Source organism: Patella vulgata, chromosome 1 (assembly GCF_932274485.2).
Source record: "Patella vulgata chromosome 1, xgPatVulg1.2, whole genome shotgun sequence".
Taxonomy (NCBI): Eukaryota; Metazoa; Mollusca; class Gastropoda; family Patellidae; genus Patella; species Patella vulgata.
In genome coordinates, this window is record NC_065879.2 from 8,528,754 (window position 1) to 8,547,683 (window position 18,930).

The following is an 18,930-nucleotide window of genomic DNA, read 5'->3' on the forward strand; positions in this document are numbered from 1 at the left end:
AAAGTCTGGAACTTCATTTTTTGTAATTGTCATCGTTTATAATAGACAGATGTGACAAATATATACATCCGTTGTAACATTTATTAACAATGCAGTCTATATGATGCATTTTTAAAAAGCCTTTTCTGGATTGTAATCTACTATTACCGTTAAACAAGTGTAGACAAGATACCGTGGATATCTATAAAAGCGTACTTGGGATTATTTTTCTCCTTGATGCGGCCTATAGCCGGGGAATTCATCTAAACCCTAATGGAACTTCGGCTAATTCCTCTATTGTTCTTTCATCAAAGGCGAACCAAGATGGAACCTTACGCGAAATACCCGACGTGTTGATCGATAGTTACTCTTGTGGAGATAACATGTGTAATTGTACGGGGAATGTTGCCGTGTGTTCTGGGCACCGACACTTATTATCCTACATTCCCAAATTACCAGCCAATATCCCACAGCTCACATTTTCGGATAACTTTTTACCACATATAAAAAACGACACCTTTTCTAATGTTTCGTCTTTGACGCATCTTTACTTAAAAGCAAATAATTTGAGCTACTGTTCGCGGTTTGCATTCCGTAGCTTAAAAGAGCTTCAAATACTAGGAATTTATAAAGAGAAAAAAATAAAATATGGACTGTTATATTATTGTTTGATGGGCGTGATAAGTCCGAAGCTTCAAGAGCTTCAATTGATTAAATTAACGTTTAAGGATAGATTGAGCAAAACATACTTCCTCTCTGCGATGAAGAACAGCCCAGTATCTAAAATTGTAATGAACTCGACTTATATCGATTATTACAACCACACTGACTTCACTCACCTGAAAAATCTCTCCGTCCTTAGTTTACGTACGTGTTGGATAAAAGAGTTGGATTTTGCACCGATTCCGAAACCCATTCCGAAACTGATTTCGAAACCGAAACCGATTCCGACCTTAACGGTTCAGCATTTCGGATCAGGGATCATGCCTTTAATAGTTCCAGCTTTATTAATCTTTATTTAAAGGGCAACGCCGAACACGCGCATCACTTGTATGTAGGGGCATTAAATAGTTGCGCAAACCTAGAAAAATTGGAACTATCCAAAAGCCATCTTTACTCAAAATCAAACGAATACTTCGACGAACTCTTTGTAACATTGACGAAACTGAAAGATCTGAAACTTTCTGATACCGGTATTGGATCATTACCTCCTGTTATTCCAAGAATAATGCTGAAGCTGGAGTCTCTTGATGTAAGTTACAATTATATTTCATGGTGGACAAACGATTATTTTAGAAACTTAACGTCGCTGCGAATATTAAACTTGACGTCTAATCAAATTGCGACAATTAACAAACATTCTTTTTCTTATGAAACAATACAAGTTTTATCACGGCTTGACTTATCATACAATCCATATTCTTGTTCCTGTGCGAATTTACTTTGATTTGCGCGATTACTGAAGACCAAGGGCTTTGCTAAAACGCTTCATATGTTCCCAAATAAATATACGTGTTCAACGCCTAGTGATTGGCGGGGCATGAGGATTATTGATACACCTATAAGTAATCGCTTTTGTTTGTTAACCCCCGTTATAAGTTTGATAATAACATCAGTGTCGATAGGAGTACTTCTTTTAATACTCGCGATATCACTGGTTTACAGATATCGATGGCACCTTCGATACTTCGTCTACATACTCCGATACCACCACCTCAGACTCCAAAGATTCGCCACTGAACGACGGAGCTATCAGTACGATATCTATTTAAGCTGTAGTGAAGACGATGTAGATTTTATTTTGGAAAATATTTTACCAAGACTAGAACACGAGTTGAATCTCCACGTCTTTCTCCCACAGAGAGATGGGGTTGGAAATAAAATTGATAATATAATTGAGAATATGGATGCTAGCAGGAGGTTCATCTTGTGCATGTCGGAAACTTTCGCTGTTGATCATTACTGTGAGTTCGAAGCAAGCGTAGCTTATGAACGAATCTTAAGTGAAAGACGAGATTTAATGATTGTGATTTTGCTAGAGGAACTGGGAGTTGTTAATGTTACTAAGACCGTTCATAGAATCTTAAAGGATGATGACTATATAAAATGGGGATGGAGTGAGGAAAGTATTGATTTATTTTGGCTGAAGTTAATTCAACATCTAAACTCTTCTGATGATCCTCGACCTTAGATTGTAGCTTAATTAAGGTAGGGGCCTGGGGATGCCCCGTCTCACGCGTCACTTTGTAGCGAGCAGCTCTTATGAATAACAGATATTTTCTTTTCTGGGCAGTCGAAGGATACAGGACAATTGACGCAGTTATATTTGTTGACAATTGACACAGTTATATTGACACAGTTATATTTGTGGACAATTGACACTGTTATAATTTTGCACGAAACCCACGATATTTGTTACATAGTTTTAGTATGATTGATGTATATTGTGTTAAAATTTTTACGTGAGAGGTTACAGGACGTGTGTTAGGCGAAGGACTCCGACCCCTAACTGCTGAAACACTCACACAAGATCTTGAAGTTATGATTTAAAGGTTGTTCCGGTTTGTATGACAATGCTTGTTGTAGAATCTACATGTATCTAGTATATTTGTCTACTCGTGAACTTTCCAAGTAGTGCTACGTTCCCACTGTCGTGCGATGCGTTACGATAGGATTATCCCTATTGAGTCTACGATCTGGTATGTGCAGATACGTTCGGATACGTTTCGATACGATCAACACGATTGCTAATATAAGACCTGATAGGATCACCACGATTACTCCAAGATTAAAACCACGATTTCAACCGTATCGCGAATCGTGATAGTGGGAACCTAGCATAAACGAAAAGCAGTACCTTGCCTCATAATACATTCGTCAGACTGGGGTGACATCCTTACTGGGACGCTACGGCGACGGAAAATGGCCGCAGAGCGCGTCTAGATCGCCATAAGCGCGGTAAATGCGTGGTGGAAATGCCAGATATCGTGCTGTGGTCTCCATGGCCGTGAATGATCGCCTAGTCACCGCGTTTGTTTTAAGCATGTTCAACACAAACTAGGTCATTTCGGGACTAACATATGGTTCAATTTTATTACAATTTATTTCACACTACGTTCCAACGAGTTCCCCTTGTCGTTATCAAGTAAGTAATGACAGTATGATAGTAAGGGGAACTTGTTGAAACGTAGTGTAAATTAAACTCAGTGATTGTTTTCCTAAGTGTTTGATTATCTTAAAAATACTTTATGGGAGATTCGATAACGAGTTGGCATTTCTCACTATAATAGTTAAAAACTAGATAATATAAAGGGAATTTGCTGAAAATTTCATTCAAATTGATCCACTATAAACCGAGAACTAAGCGATTGAAATTCCCGTCTAGCCTCGATCATCATTATTAAAGTCAGTACGTTAAACAGCATAGTCTCGATTATCCATTTAATCGTTAAATCATGAAGGAAAGGTATGCAGTAAATCGGCTCATAATCCACTAAAGATCGAGATGCCATCTAGATTTGATTATGGTCTAGATAGGTTAATTAATGTCTAATTAAACATACATTATGCAAGAGCTAAATCTGATTATTGCAAGTCTTTATTTAGGCTTCAGATGTCATAGAAATTATAAATTAGATCTTTATTTACACAACAAGCACAAAATCAACTCTGTAGACCCATGGATGACTTGGATTCGGCTTGGATTTAAACAGGATTTCATTGATTGATTAAATTTTTAAATGGCGTCGTAAGCGGAGATTAACCGTTACGTTGACGTCATATTCCCGGAAATTTTAGATCGAGGCTAAATGATAGGGTGTACGAAGCGAGGGCGCTGTTGAGCGAGGCCGCATGTCAGTCAATTTGATTGGAAGTTCGATATATACGGCCTTGATATTATGTTTAATGAGAGTTTGGATGTCGGTAGTATACGCTCATTTGTCACTTGCGTTTACAAAAAAATTATGGAAATTAATAAACATCGCAATTCCTATTTGTCTGCTTCAAGAGTACACGCAGGCTAACAAGAAGTCGACTATAATTATGCCTCATTGATTTGGTCCATTCCTTTCAAACTTTCGCTTCTTATCTATATATTAAAAGTCTTATTTTTAATTTGTAGTAAAAATAAATGTGATACGAATTGAATTGCAACCCCGTCTCAAACCGAATAGGCTAACGGTACCACAGCCATTGAAAACGTTACTTGATAATCGAGATTATGTAGGTGGAGTTAACGCCTGTCAATCAAACGATCGGCCATTCTCGGAGACGGTGAAGAGAGAGTTGACTTCTATTTCTAGTCAAAAATTACAATGGTGATAACTTTGTTCAGAATAAAGTAATTTGACTGAAATTTTCAATATATTCTTCTTTCATCATCTGTTTTTGAACTGTTATAGCAAGAATGACCAACTCTCTATTAAAATCTCCCATAATATATGTTTAATAATTTAGATAACATTGCATGCCTAAAGAAAGACCTGTAATAGACAGATTTAGCTCTTGCATAATGTATGTTTAATATTATGTACACAGGTTACTTTAACTATTAACACAGGACTTCGATCTTTGACTCTATGAAATCTAATTCCGGGGATACACACATGGATGGGGATTACAAGTAACTTGAGATGTTGATCGCGCGGCTTTTAACACAGAGAGAGAGGATTAACGCCCACTCGACACAAACTTGGTCATTTCGGGGCTAACACATGATATGGTTCAATTTTATTTCAATAATTCGCTTGCCGGTAGGGGTCTTTAGCAGTGGGAGGAAACCGGAGGACCCTGAGAAAATCCACAAGGTTGGACAGGCGACCTTACTCCTTGTCACGTACAACTAAGCAATCGAAACCAAGCCAGTTGACTCAATGACAGAGCTTATGATGCAAAGCGCATGTGCTAACCATTCGGCTAAACCACGTGGCTTTTAAGCCCTTGAACACTGTAAGATTCGCATTAGTAATACTTTTCGGCGTGTAGAGTGAATGTTTGAGGAAAATGAAACCCAGATTGAAATCGGCTTTATGTACGATATGCCTACCATTTGTTCTTTTAATACTTTATACATACCAAAAAAATAATTGTGAAAGTATAACTTTTCAGTCGAAAATGGCGAACGGGAAAATTGGAACAAAATATTCCGAACGAATGATTGGAATACCAGAGACAAGGACAAGCTCAAAACAAACGTCTACAAAACAGGTTGTCGTCAAAAAAGCAATATCGCAACTTGACAACGAAAAACGAAGGAAGGCTGTGCCAGAGAAACCATGCGCCGTGAACCTCACTTGGCCTGAAAATAGTGATACATGGCAAATTCTTGATAATATGAACAATTCATTTGTTTTTTCTGCATTTGCGGAACCAGAAGATCACCGAGTGAAAATTATGGGATTACATCGCCTGAATTTAAATGCACGCAAACGTTGTATTTGCTGGTTTTACAAGGAGGCAAATAAACCAAGGATTATTCAAACCAATGGCACCATAGTTCTTTTAGACGATCATCATGGCAAAACGTAAGTATAATTTATTCCTTATTCTTATATCCCGGCCTCGTTGGTTCATTGAGTTTGCTTTCTTGGATACAGTCAGGCTACGTCCGTAGTAAGAAAACAAAGTGTATCCGACAATATTAATAATAATTTTGACTAGAACTGCGACGCAGTAATGACGGGTTTCACCGGTGCCATGTTAATCTTAATTATAAACAAATTACTAATACCACGCAGTTAAATAAAATATTTGCCCATATGGCGCGATTTCCGGTGACAGTGAAAATGTAAAATTGGTTGCGCCCAGTCAAAAATGGCATTGGGCATCACATGGTGAAAACAAAATAGAAAATTGGTTTATAATTAACTCGTTTACAGGTAAAATAACTTGAAAAGTGACTCATGCAAAATTGCCTATTTCTCGGCAACAGCTTATATTACAAACTAATTTTGACATACATTGTCATCGTATGGATTAATGCTACAGGTTCATGAGAGGTGTCAAGAAATATTTTAAAATATGAAAAGCCTGAATGCATTGTAAATAGCCATTAAATCAAAATGGCGCAAATGCAAAACCGAAATAAAAAAAATAACTAAGCAAGACATAATTTGCGTTTTTAGTAGGAGCATTTATCTTGATCTATTAGATTTGTAAACATTAATATTTTCTTTTTAAACGACCATTGTTACACACCAAAATTGAAGTTTTGGGCAAAATTACGTCACTTCTGGTGCCGACAGAAACTTTCATCGGTAGCAAAAAGTTGAGAATTGTCACCACGGAGCATATGGGCTTTTCTTTTACGAAAATCAGGCAACAAATAATTAACCCAGAACCCATAAACTGAAATTAAAATGCAAAAAAAAAATCTTAGAAAGTGTTCCTGACAAAATTAGTTATTTCTCGGCAAGGGAAGATGTTAGAAACAATTTTGTGACATCAATATGATCGTATTGGTTTATACTATTTGTCCATAGGACTCAAATATCATAATTTTATACGAATAATGAATATCGCTTCCTTCAAACAAGTATTTGTTTTAGAGGCTAAAAATACAGTTTTTGCCAGAATGACGTTACTTCCGGTGATAATGAAAATCTTAAATTACTTGTATGAAATCATAAATGGAATTAGGTATCACATAATGAAAATTTTATAAAAATTGAATAATAATTGACACTTTTATGGACCAAAAACCTTGAAAAGTGACCTGTTGAAAATCGCCTATGTCTCCACAACTGTACAAGTTAGAAACCATTTTGTGATATCTATATGATTGTATGGTTTCATTCTATCAGTTGATTGGAATCAAATGTCAAAATTTTAAACAAACAACAAATAAGACCCATTTGAATAAATTATTTGTTTCGAAGGCTAAAAAATACCGTTTTTGCCCAAATTACGTCATTTCTGGTGACACTGAAAGTGTCAAATTGGTTTGAACTAGTCACAATTGACATTACGCATCAAATGGTGTCACTGTTATGAAAATTCAATAATATTTGATTCTTTTACAGGCAAAATAGTGTAAAGAGTGACCCATGCAAAATTGACCATTTCTCGGCAACTGCTCATATTACAAACTAATTTTGAGATAGATTCTCTTCGTATGGATTAATGCTACAAGTTTATGAAAGTTACGAAGAAATATTTTAAAATATGAAAAGCCTGAATGGATTCTAAATAGCTCATTTTCACACCTCTTTTCACCTTTAAATCGAAATGGCGCAAATACAAAACCGAAATTAAAAAAAACGAGTCCGAGACTTTTTGGGCCTTTTGTAGGGGCATTTATCTTGATCTATCAGATTTGCAAAAATTGCGAAAAGATGTTCCGACTCGTCAAAATCAGAGGTTTTAGCAAAATTGCGTCACATCCGGTGCCGATAGAAAACTTTACCGGTAATACAAAAATTGAGAATTTGCACCGTGGAGCATATGAACTTTGTTTTATAAAAATCGGACAGTAAATAATTAATCTAGAACCGATAAACTGAATTAGTCAATAGCGGCCAAGAAAAATTTTCGAGACAAAAAATGTTCACATTTTTGCTCAAATCAGACGACCCTTTAACCCTAGGTAAAATGCCATAAAAAAACATTCATTATAAAAAAGGTTTTTTTGTCAAAATTTACAATTTAAAAATTTGGCGCCTAATATCTCCGAAGATTCGTCGAAATTCAAAATTCTAAAGAACCGTAGCTATCTGACTTGTCTCTGGCTATAAGAAAATGTATCAAATGTTAAAATCCAACGATTATTGTTGATAATACGGCAATATTTAAAAAAACGACAACTTCGGAGATTTCGGACATTTCGCATTGTCGCAGAACGTTCGAAATAGCTTTAATTTCTGAGACACACCTACTTTCCCAGGAAAACCGAAGACATCGAATCGATCCGACAAGTAGTTTCTGAGATATGCTCAAGTGGAAAAAAAAAAATAATAATAAGAAGAATAATAATCTATATATAATAAACTAAAATCAATAACTAATTGGCAAAAGAAAATTAATCTAAAATCAATAATAGTAAGTGCAGGGGGACTGCACCACACATAATTTACATAAAAACAAATACATGGACAAGACATCATACTCAGAAACCACAAATAAACAAACAATTAAAAAAAAAAATGAATGGATCCGGGGGCTAGCCGTAAGCGTCCACTGCAAAAAGAAAATAAGTTTATGTTAGACGAAAGAGAAGTCTGTAAAATAGTCATAAACAACAGATTACTGGAATTTCCAATTAAAATACTTGCATAAAGTTAGGGAATAGTGGTAGTGACAACTAATTTAAGCTCCGTTCAGATGGTTAGATTTTACACTTGCACTAGGTGTGTAAGGAAGGGGTGTCTGGAAAGAAAGGCGTTTATTCGTTCGGGTGGCTACCAAACCCGAAGTTCTCCAACGTACCCCATGGCGTTCAGTCTGATTAAAATATTGTGTATCAGGGTTGTGGACCCTATGGAGGTCACAATTTTCATTTGATTTGATGAAACTTGAAATGCATGTGTATAACCCAAATATCTTAGTTCCTGTCGATTTTCGTACATATCGAATCGTAACTTTCTGAATTATGGCCCCTGATCGTACGAACACCGCGTTTTTAGCTTGTGGTCCCTCTAGAGGTCACAATTATTATCCGATTTAAAAAAAAACGTTCAAATATATATCACCGTTACACAGTAATTTTGTCCGAGTTTAAATTTCATGAAAATCGGACCAAAACTGCCGGACAAAATGGCCGCCTTTCGTACGCAAATAGTTTAAACATCTGGTATATCAATTTTGTCAACCTCTAGAGGTCACAATTTTGATCTGATTTTGATAAAACTTGACATGCGTGTTTATAACCCAAAGATCTTGGTTCCTGTCGATATTCGCGCATATCGGATCGTAACTTCCTGAATTATGGCCCTTGATTGTACGAAAAATCGCGTTTTGAGCTTGCGGATTCTCTAGAGGTCACATTTTTTTCCGATTTTAAAAACCGTTTAAAAACATCACCATTCCACCATAGTGAAGGTTGAATTCGAATTTCGGGAAAATTGAAATGAAACTGCCCAGCAAAATGTCCGCTCTTTGTACGCAAATTGTGTAGAAGTGTGTAATACGAAGGTTGTGGACCCTCTAGAGGTCACAATTTTTATCCGATTTTTATGAAACTTAAAACATATCCTTATATCCCAAAGATCTCAGTCCTTGTTGATATATACACATTTCAGGACATACCTTTCTGGATTATTGCCCCTGAGTGTACAAAAAATCGCGTTTGTTTTTAGCTCATTCTCCTTCCATCTCTTGTAAAATGTGGGCGTATCCTGCCTCGCAGCCGCTGGTTACTACCCGAATACACCTGTATAAACATACATTTAGATCTGACTTGATGCATATTTACACTACATAGGAGTAATTTTACATAATATGTATAAATTTTCTTTTATATAATCTGCGAATACGTCACATTGCCACTTGGCAACGCCGGATTAACAATGGTGGGGGCCCTGGGGCCTGGAACATGTGGCGGGCCCCTGATCACCGACCGCGGAGCTGTGGCGGGCGAAACCGGCCACCACGAGCGCCGTAGACGCGAAGCCCCGCAAGTGGGGTCTGGGGGAGGGGGGTCTCCCCCCCTTTGAAATTTTCAGAAATTGGAGGCCGGAAACATGATTTCCTGGCATTTCAGGCACTTGTGACGGAGCCATTTAGAGTTATTCTGGAGTTATTTCAGTGGACCAATCCATTTGAGTGCTATGAAATGATGGCATTTCTAGAGGAGGGGGCTGGAGCCCATTGAGCCCGTTAAATCCGCCACTGTAAGTGAGCAAAGCTACATCAAACCTAATTTTGAAGTCGCTCAGTGTAAGTACCAAATGGTAATACGAGATTTAATCAAGAAATTTGAATATTTCGTGTGGTCATGATGTGCATCTCATCAAATTCAGCTTATACCTACAACAAATATCAACAACAAAAACAACAACAACAACAACAGCTTATATACAATCGTACGTCAATCTGAGGCAAAATTCGCGCTACTCGAAATGATGGGGGCGGGTAATTTGTTTGAGTTATACGATAATTCGAGTTAGACGATGTTCGGTCCGATAGAAGATCTCACGACAATAAAAGACTATGTGTTACACCCTTTGATAAAGCCACAAAAATCATTTATTTTTCAAATCCTCAAGTTTCCGGGAAAGTTGCCAAGGCACACTCGCCTGCAAGATCCATTATTTACAGTTCGAGTTAGGGGATGTAAATATAAGACTTCGATAAGGATTGTACCGGAAATTTGGTTCGAGCTATGCGATAATTCGAGTTACAGTTTCCGAGTTATTCGATGTTTTATAAAAGGAAAACGAAAGAAACTATTCGTTCAACGAATTTTGTTCGAGTTAGCGATAATTCGCGTTATACGAGGTCAAGTTACGCGGAGTTAGAGCTGAATGATAATGATCAATGGATGAACACTCTTCTTTTTTTGCCCTTGGCAAATTTTGCAATGGTTTTTTCGGCATTGATGGTGCGCAGGATATCGCTTTCAGAGGCCAGCCGAACCAAATACACTAGCCTATCCTGACCTATCGTAGACCGGAGATAGTTTCAATTTGGAGAAAGATCTCTCCCCCAGAACAATTAGATATCATCATACACAGATATATTCTCAATATTACTTCAACGTTGGGGAATGTGGCCCCAGGGACTTCCGATGGAGGGCCCTCGGAGCATCGGAGGGGCCCCGTCACTAGGTCACCGGTCATGCTCAAGGCGCGAAACTGTGATTTTTGTGGGGGCCTAGGGCACAGGCTGCCCCGTGATTAATCCGGCGTTGCCACTTGGACGAGCCTCATAGTAGACTGTTATTATATTAAATAATTGACATGTATTGTGTCGCTATTCGGAGTATCAATTTGCTGAAATACAATCTCATAAAAAATGTTATTTATTACAGTAATCCAATATCTTTGTTATTGTGTGCATGTAATTTTAAAGGAGCTAAACCTTCTTAATGTAGGTTAGACGGAGGGCGGGTTGCGAATATTCTAATGCGAGTGCTTCCAATCCCACATTTCTCCGGGTACTCCGGTTTTCCGCCACTTCTAAAAAGACCCCCACGCACGCGCACATAAAATGTACCATATGTTAGTCGGGGGGGGGGGGTTCTAATGCGAGTGCTTCCAAACCCAGATTTTTCCGGGTACTCCGGTTTTCCGCCACTTCTAAAAAGACCCACGCACGCGCACATAAAATGTACCATATGTTAGTCCCCACATCAGCCAGTTTGTATTGAGTGGACGTTAAACCCCATTCTCTCTCTTGAATATGACTCACATATCAGGCTCACGGATCACTGATCTGACTCACGGATCTTGGATATGGCCATGTTCCTGAAGCAACGACTGTGAGTTTAACAACATCTGGCCGTTGCTTGTTTACTGTTGTTAGTTAGTTGTATTTTACGTCTGCTTCCACCGAGGTGATATCGCAGACAATAACATTTTATGTATACTATATATATATATATATATATATATATATATATATATATATATATATATATATATATATATATATAGATGTATGAAGTTAAGCCGTAGTAGTGTTAATATAGAAAAAAATAAAGGTTAAAAATGCCTAAAGAAAGTATATACTATTGTTTAATTGTCTACATGTTTGCCTGAGCTTGTCAAGACATACAATAACAATAACAATGATGTGACGTCATGGAAGAATAAACATACAATAATATAATAATAATGAAGTAGATAATATATAGCATAATATTGTAATTATTTTGAAATGTTTAATTTGGTTTTGAATTTGTCAATAAAATATTGTTCCTTCAATCTCATTTTCATGGGATCTGAATACGGCATCTTAAAGAAAGGGTATATTTTGAACTCGCCCTTACCGCAGATATCAAGGTGCTCACTTAAAGGGATCTTCCTTAAATTTGGTTCCCTGATATGTTGTCTATGAACCGTTACTCTGTTTTGTAACTTGTTCGTGCAGCCGATGTGCAGTTCGGCACAGCCACCACATTTTATGACATATAATACATGAGTTACTTTATAGTTCATACTTTCATTGACAAAAAATTCTTTTCCACTGTCAAATATAAATGATTTACCTTCAATTAAATATCTACACGTGCCAGAATTATCCCTTCCACATTTTACAACTTGGTTAATTGGACTGAATGATTCAAATTTATCCCTAGTTAACAGTGATTTAAGGTTTTTAGGTTGTCTTTTTGACGGGATAAATGTTTGTGTATCAATAAGTTTTTTTAATTTTTTATCTTGTTGAAGTAGTGGAAAATGTGTTTTAATTACGCTGGAAAAATTAGGATTGTGAGGATTAAAGGTGGTGACAAATGCAATTATATTGTGATTTGTATCTTTTATCTTTACCTGCCTTAATTCCGTTATCGGTATTTTAATAGCCCTTTGAATTCCGTCATTAATTAATGTGGAGGGATATTTGTGGGCTAGCAGAAATTCTCTCAATTCCCGTAGTCTTTGAAATTTAGTTACTGTGTTAGACACAATGGTACAGATACGCCTGGCCAAATTATAGGGTACAGCCGTTTTTATGTGTTTAGGGTGACACGAATTGAATTCGAGATATTGTTTAGTATCAGTATCTTTATAATATATATCGTCGGTCTGGTCGATTTGTACGGTTGAATGGCAGGGGGGTGCAATGAAATGAAATGAAATGGGGTTTAACGTCCTACTGTTCTGCTCCTAACCTGGGCTAATGAAGACGGGCATACGCCATACAGTGTGCTATGAAGGAAATTTTGCCCGGACAGCGGCACTACGGCCTACTCTTATATCGAATTCCAACTGCCAAGGGATCTTTTACGTGCACGCCAATGTGTACACGGGACCTCGGTTTTTCGTCCCATCCGAACGACTAGACAGCTTTCCTTGTCAGCCCCTCCGTCCTGCATTACTGACAAGGGAGAACCACGCCGGAAAATCTGGATGAACTTTCTCGGCCAATGCAGGGATCGAACACCCGACCTCCAGGCTAGCGAGCTAGCGTCTTACCCACTTAGCCACGTGATCCCCGCAGGGGGGTGCAACTCTTCCTTGGGGATTGTTGGTGAGTGTAAGACCTGGACCATTCTTCCTTCTATTTGGTTTTGTTGTCCGGTGGTTGATTTCGTCTTTATTTCTGTTGTTCATTCCTTCGTTGTTGGTTCTATGTTATAGCTATGTTATCTACAGACACGCGAACAGTAGCGTCCAATCAGAGGTTATGACCTCCACGGAAACCTTGACATTGAATGAACCTTGAACTTTGCAACTCGATTATCACAGGTAGACATTTTAGCTTGAAAGCGCGAGACTTGGTATTCGCGACGATCGAGGAATCTGAAAGGCTCACAAGTTGGGCTTGTACCAAATCGAAATTAGTGCCGCAATATGCAGGGTATTACGTGAAGGCCTTGATAAGATGTACGTAGTTAAAGCGAGATCAAGCTTTCTATTGAAGATGGGATATGGCTAGCTTCGAATGAAAAGTACACACGTTATTTTTTAATTATCTTAAGTTCTTCGGATCCAGATAGTTGGCTGTTCAGCCCCTTTAAATCTACTTTCAGAAATGTGATGAACGCTATCTTAAGGTTATAAAATCATATGGAATGCTTATTGAAAACACGAATAGAGACTATTAGCACATGATACAAAACTTATTATTATACTTTACACAGTAGTTATTTAAATTATATTGTTGCTTTCTTTATATCTCGAACAGATAGTTTAGTAGTATGACTTTATATCTCGAACAGATATAGTTTAGTAGTATGGCTTTAAAACTATCTATCTATCTATCTATCTATCTAAATAAAATCAAAGTGTGTGTTTGTATATGTATGTTCACCATCCCACTTCATCGCCATTTCCCACTCCCACATATGAAGTATCAAATTAACCAGTATGACTCCGTGAATGTTTTAGGCCATGATTCATTTAGGTCAAAATCATTTATTAGTTTAACACAGTCAAAAATCAATGTTGGACTGTGTGCAGCCGAACTATTTTACAGTAATTAACGGTTAACGGGAGGTAACTGTTTATTATGGTAATGAAGTTAAATAATAGTAACGGATGATGTAATTCCATTAGAAAAATTTGAGTGATATTGAAAAATACCCCCCCCCCCAACACTTGTCAGTGATTAGTGAGACCTCGAAATGTCAGATAAGACCAGATCAGATTAGATCACAAACAACTTAAATCATTTATTTTGACCTAAATCGAGAGATTTAGTTTCTGACTCTGTGAAAACCATTTAAAAGTCTGTAACTGTTAAAATAATATCAAAGATTTGTTTTCGTTTGTGTATGTCTAAATCTATTTGTTAAGGTCAGCTCAATTTTTGTTGTTGAGCCCGACGTGTATCACTAATTCCTCTGGTGCAGGACCCATGTAGTTCTGGAGTATCTGTCTGATGTGGCTGATCTTGGCTCCAGAGTACCTATGGATGCAATCCTAGCCAGGTTAGAGGATCCAATAACCAGGGTCTTTGCCATGACGGGTGGTAGGAACCATAAATCCTTCTCGTCTTTACCTTTGTAGCTGTGAGGTCTCTTTAGGGATAGGTTTAGTGATCGCCTACATCTGGTGGAAGATCTGGTGGCGATTCTAGGGTTAGGAATGATGGGCGATCTAGGGGACAGACAGTCGACAAGCGCGTTTAGTGGCGATATAGATCCCGAGGAAGTAGGTGAGCCAGACACAGCCCGGGGCGAACTGGTTGATCTAGCTGCACGCTTCGAGGGAGTGTTAATGCAAGTGCCTTTTGGTGTGTCCCGGAGGAGGTTGTGCGTAATGTGCATGGGTGATGGGGGAGGGGGCGTGACAGTTTTAGAGACCGTGGACAGTAGGGCGTGGCTAGAGTACTCTTGTACAGCATCTTTGGAAAAGTGACGTGACTTCAAGTACTCCAGTTTCTCCGCTAGCATGGCTCGGTAGTGTGTCGACAGGGATGAGGCGACGTCCTTGGCCCATTTCAAGTTCAATGTCTCAATGGTAGTGGCTATGGTAGGCGTCTTCATGGCCGGCTTCACGAATTTATTCAGGTCTTGGATCTTCCAAGTGAAACTTCTGGTTGGTGTTCCATTCTCCTGACTCTCCATAATGGTCAAGTGGTGGAGGCATTGGAGGACCTGAAAGAAGGCTTTCACGACACCTGCATTTTCTGGGGGTGGTTGGCGCTGGTTTGGTTGTCGTTTTGGTTGGCGCTGGTTTGGTTGTCGACTTGGTTGGTTTGGTTGTCGACTTGGTTGGTGCTGATTTGGTTGTTGACTTGGTTGGTACTGGTAGCGGAATCCGGGTGGTGGTTGGTGGAATCCTGGTGGTGGTTGGTTGAAGCCTGGTGGTGGTCGGTTGAAGCCTGGTGGTGGTTGGTGGAAGCCTGGTGGTGGTTGGAATCTGCTTCGTAGCTGTGGCCATTCCATTGGTAGTTGAGTTGGTGTGGGAAGGAGTGGGCGTCTGGTGCGGGGCCTATCCATGTTCCAGTAGTGGTGGGGTTGGGGGAAAAAACTGCTTGTGTGGACGTGCAAATGGGACAAGATAAGAAAGCTGTAAAGACGAGATACAGTAGAGATTGAAGAGAAGAGGGGGGGGGATAAAATGTATCTATATAGAATGTTGTGCAGTATTTGTTTACTGTGGTATTTGTTCTAAGAAATGGAAAATGCGAGACAAAAAGTAAATTAGCAGAGAGACAATGTTAGATATTCGACGTATGTGAGTAGATTGGTAGAAGAGCTCGTGCTCAAGCGTGTACTGATTTCACAGCGTGTACTGGTAACGTAACGGAATGAAACTAGAAATATAACACGTATGAAACAAAGGGAAATCGTTTGAACTTTGAGGTTTATTAATTACACAGTATAGTATATTGTGTAATGTCAATTGTTCAATTTAAAACTATTAACAGATATAAAAATAAAAATACATAAAAATATAAAGAGAGAAAAAGAATCTCACATATAATATAGATGGGTCGTTCCTCGATTATATCGCGATGCACATTTCGGAGTGGTATCCTTTATCAAGCGATGATAGTCTAACTTAATTGAAACTTTCTAGCCTATTTGTACCCATCAAGAAGAGATAAGCCAATCAAAATTAATTTGGGCAAGCCCTGATTCTAATTAAACACATGAACTTTGAGGTTTATTAATTACACAGTATAGTATATTGTGTAATGTCAATTGTTCAATTTAAAACTATTAACAGATATAAAAATAAAAATACATAAAAATATAAAGAGAGAAAAAGAATCTTACATATAATATAGATGGGTCGTTCCTCGATTATATCGCGATGCACATTTCGGAGTGGTATCCTTTATCAAGCGATGATAGTCTAACTTAATTGAAACTTTCTAGCCTATTTGTACCCATCAAGAAGAGATAAGCCAATCAAAATTAATTTGGGCAAGCCCTGATTCTAATTAAACACATGAGTGATATGTTTGTGAGTTATTGAGTGGATGATTAAGTAGCGGCTTTAATTGAAGTGATGAGTAAATTGAACAGATTAAGATGAGTATTCAGTATGGCAGCTCATTGTTTTGATTGGATTTGATCAAAAGATAATGAATGTTTTAATTTTAAATTTCTGCCGTGTTTGCATTGGTGATTGGTCGATCAGTGGAGTGATTACAGTGAAAGGATTTTGAATAATGGAAATTAATGATTCAAATAGGGAATTAAGCGGGTTCTTTTTAGCTATTGATGGAACAAATAGGCCCGTCTGCTTCGGAGAATCAGTTAAGGCGAGGAAATATTAAGTATGGACATAAATATAGAAACTGAGTTTTAAATTTTATGATGCAATTCTAATCGATGGATTTTTACTAAAGTTGTTAATATTTATATACATTGCTTTAGGAGACTATTTAAATGGCACATATAACATAAAAAATAATATAATATCAAGAAGAACATGCATCATAGGCTAACAAATATTCTAATATAAAAATATAAGACATAAATTATGAAATAATAAGAGTAATAGAATATGTGAAGAACAAAATTATATAAACAGGCGTGATTTGACTATCTCTATAAGGGAAATATCTCGAACCAGGTTGACAACAGCCTGGCGCGGGCGAGGGTTAGGTTTAAGAATTTGGGGGGAGAGGTTAAGTCTCCACGTAAGCACTGACCTAGGATGATGAAAAATTAGTTCGTGATATTTCCTAGTTTTATTAAAATACATACAATACATTAGATTTATATACAAAGGCGATTTCACTGTTTATTGGTGTTGGTGGCGCTGATGGTCTTCCTTGGGTGGTGCTTCTGGTATTCTGGTATTATTGTTTCTGAAGAAAAAAGAAAAAAAATTTGAGGCTCTCGGGAGAGAGCCACATTAGTGTGTTTCCTACAACGGATTGGATTTTCTAAAAAAAATCGTGTTTGTTCCACATCACCGGGTTACGGCTAGGGATTCTTATATCTAATTGATTTTAATTACTAACGGTTAGGCATAGGATTTGATATATGGTTTGTTTTGGGTCAGGATGGAGACTGGTCTTATTTAATCTAATTTACTGTGCACTAGGATGTCGTTCAGATTTTTATTTTTAAAATATGCAATTATAAGTTTCTGTGTGAATATTTTCGGGTGATTTTCTTGGAGATCAGTATAGTGTTTTCTGATGATTTTGGACGCACTTGCTGCTGTTGCGCTAAATGGAACTACAAAAGGAGCTATTGCGCTAGCCGTATGAATATTCAAACCTAGGGGGCTGTTGTTTTCAATTTGTCAATCCAGAATTTTTCTCTTGTTAGCCTAAACGTTTTAATTTCTTCTGAAGTTTCAAAGTCGCTCTTGGTCTTTTCTATTGGCGTGACAATGAGATCTGAAATGTCATGATTTGGTTGGTTGAAATGAATTGAGACAGGTTTGTCTTTTTTGGTGACTATGTCAGACCGGTGACCGTTAATTCTTTCCCTAAGTGCATTTTGAGTCTCCCCTACGTATTGCTTGTCACATTTTCTGCATGAGATAAGATAAATTATGTTTGAACTACTGCATGAAAGTTGGTCTAATATTGGGAATTTTGTGCCAGATGTTTTGTTATGGAAATGGTCGGATATGTTTAAGATTTTGCATGTTTGACATCTTGGATGGCCACAAATTTTGGTTTTATGTGCTGATTGTATATTATTTGTTTCTTTGGCGACAAGCTCAGCTAGAGTGTTGTTTTTTATACGTCGTAGATAGCGTTTGGAGTATCCCCTTTCCCGTAGTTTGCTAAATACCAATGTACATGCTGACTCAAAGTCGGTCTTCTGAGTACATATCCTATGAAAACGGAGAATCTGAGATTTTATGATGCCAGAGAATGTATGTTTTGGGTTAAAGGAGCTTTTGAACAATAATTGATGTGTGTCGGTTTCTTTGAAAAATACTTTAGTTTCCAATTGGCCTGTGATTTGGGTGTTGTTACTTTTAAAAACGGTAGTATCAAGGAAATCTATGCTGTTATGGCTTACATTTGCGGTTAATTTGACAGATGGATGATGATTGTTCAGAATGTTGAAAAACGTCCAAAATTCGTCTAGTGTGTAGGTCCAGACTATGAAAACGTCATCTAAAAACCGCCCATAGAAATCTGGTTTTAATGGACAGAGTGGCAGAACTTCCCTTTCCCACTCCGCCATGAAGAGATTTGCATAACTCGGGGCAAATCGTTTTCCCATCGCAGTTCCGGAAGACTGAAGGTATACTTGGTCGTTAAAAGCGAAGTCATTCCTCCTCAGACAAATGTTGAGTAGTTTGAGGATTTCTTCGTCCGGCCTGGATGCTTGCGGGTTCCTAAGAAATGCTTTCCTAACTGCTTCAATACCTGTGTTATTATCAATGTTCGTGTACATGCGTTGTACGTCGATGGATATTA

At 37.8% G+C, this 18,930-nt stretch overlaps 1 protein-coding gene across 1 annotated transcript; it reads left to right on the top strand.

Moving 5' to 3' along the window:
* The first annotated feature begins 362 nt into the window (after positions 1-362).
* LOC126829593 (toll-like receptor 4) lies at positions 363-2,333 on the top strand. The gene is made up of 3 exons (XM_050559578.1): positions 363-441; positions 1,596-1,849; positions 2,325-2,333. Exons 1-3 carry the CDS (start codon positions 363-365, stop codon positions 2,331-2,333), a joined length of 342 nt encoding a protein of 113 aa, XP_050415535.1.
* Positions 2,334-18,930: the final 16,597 nt, after the last annotated feature.

Bases quoted from the DNA above. Each gene is read 5' to 3' on its own strand.
- LOC126829593 (XM_050559578.1), top strand. From the start codon at position 363: ATGTGTAATTGTACGGGGAATGTTGCCGTGTGTTCTGGGCACCGACAC. The intron at 442-1,595 runs ATATCCCACAGC...TAATAACATCAG, and splicing joins CATTCCCAAATTACCAGCCA to TGTCGATAGGAGTACTTCTT.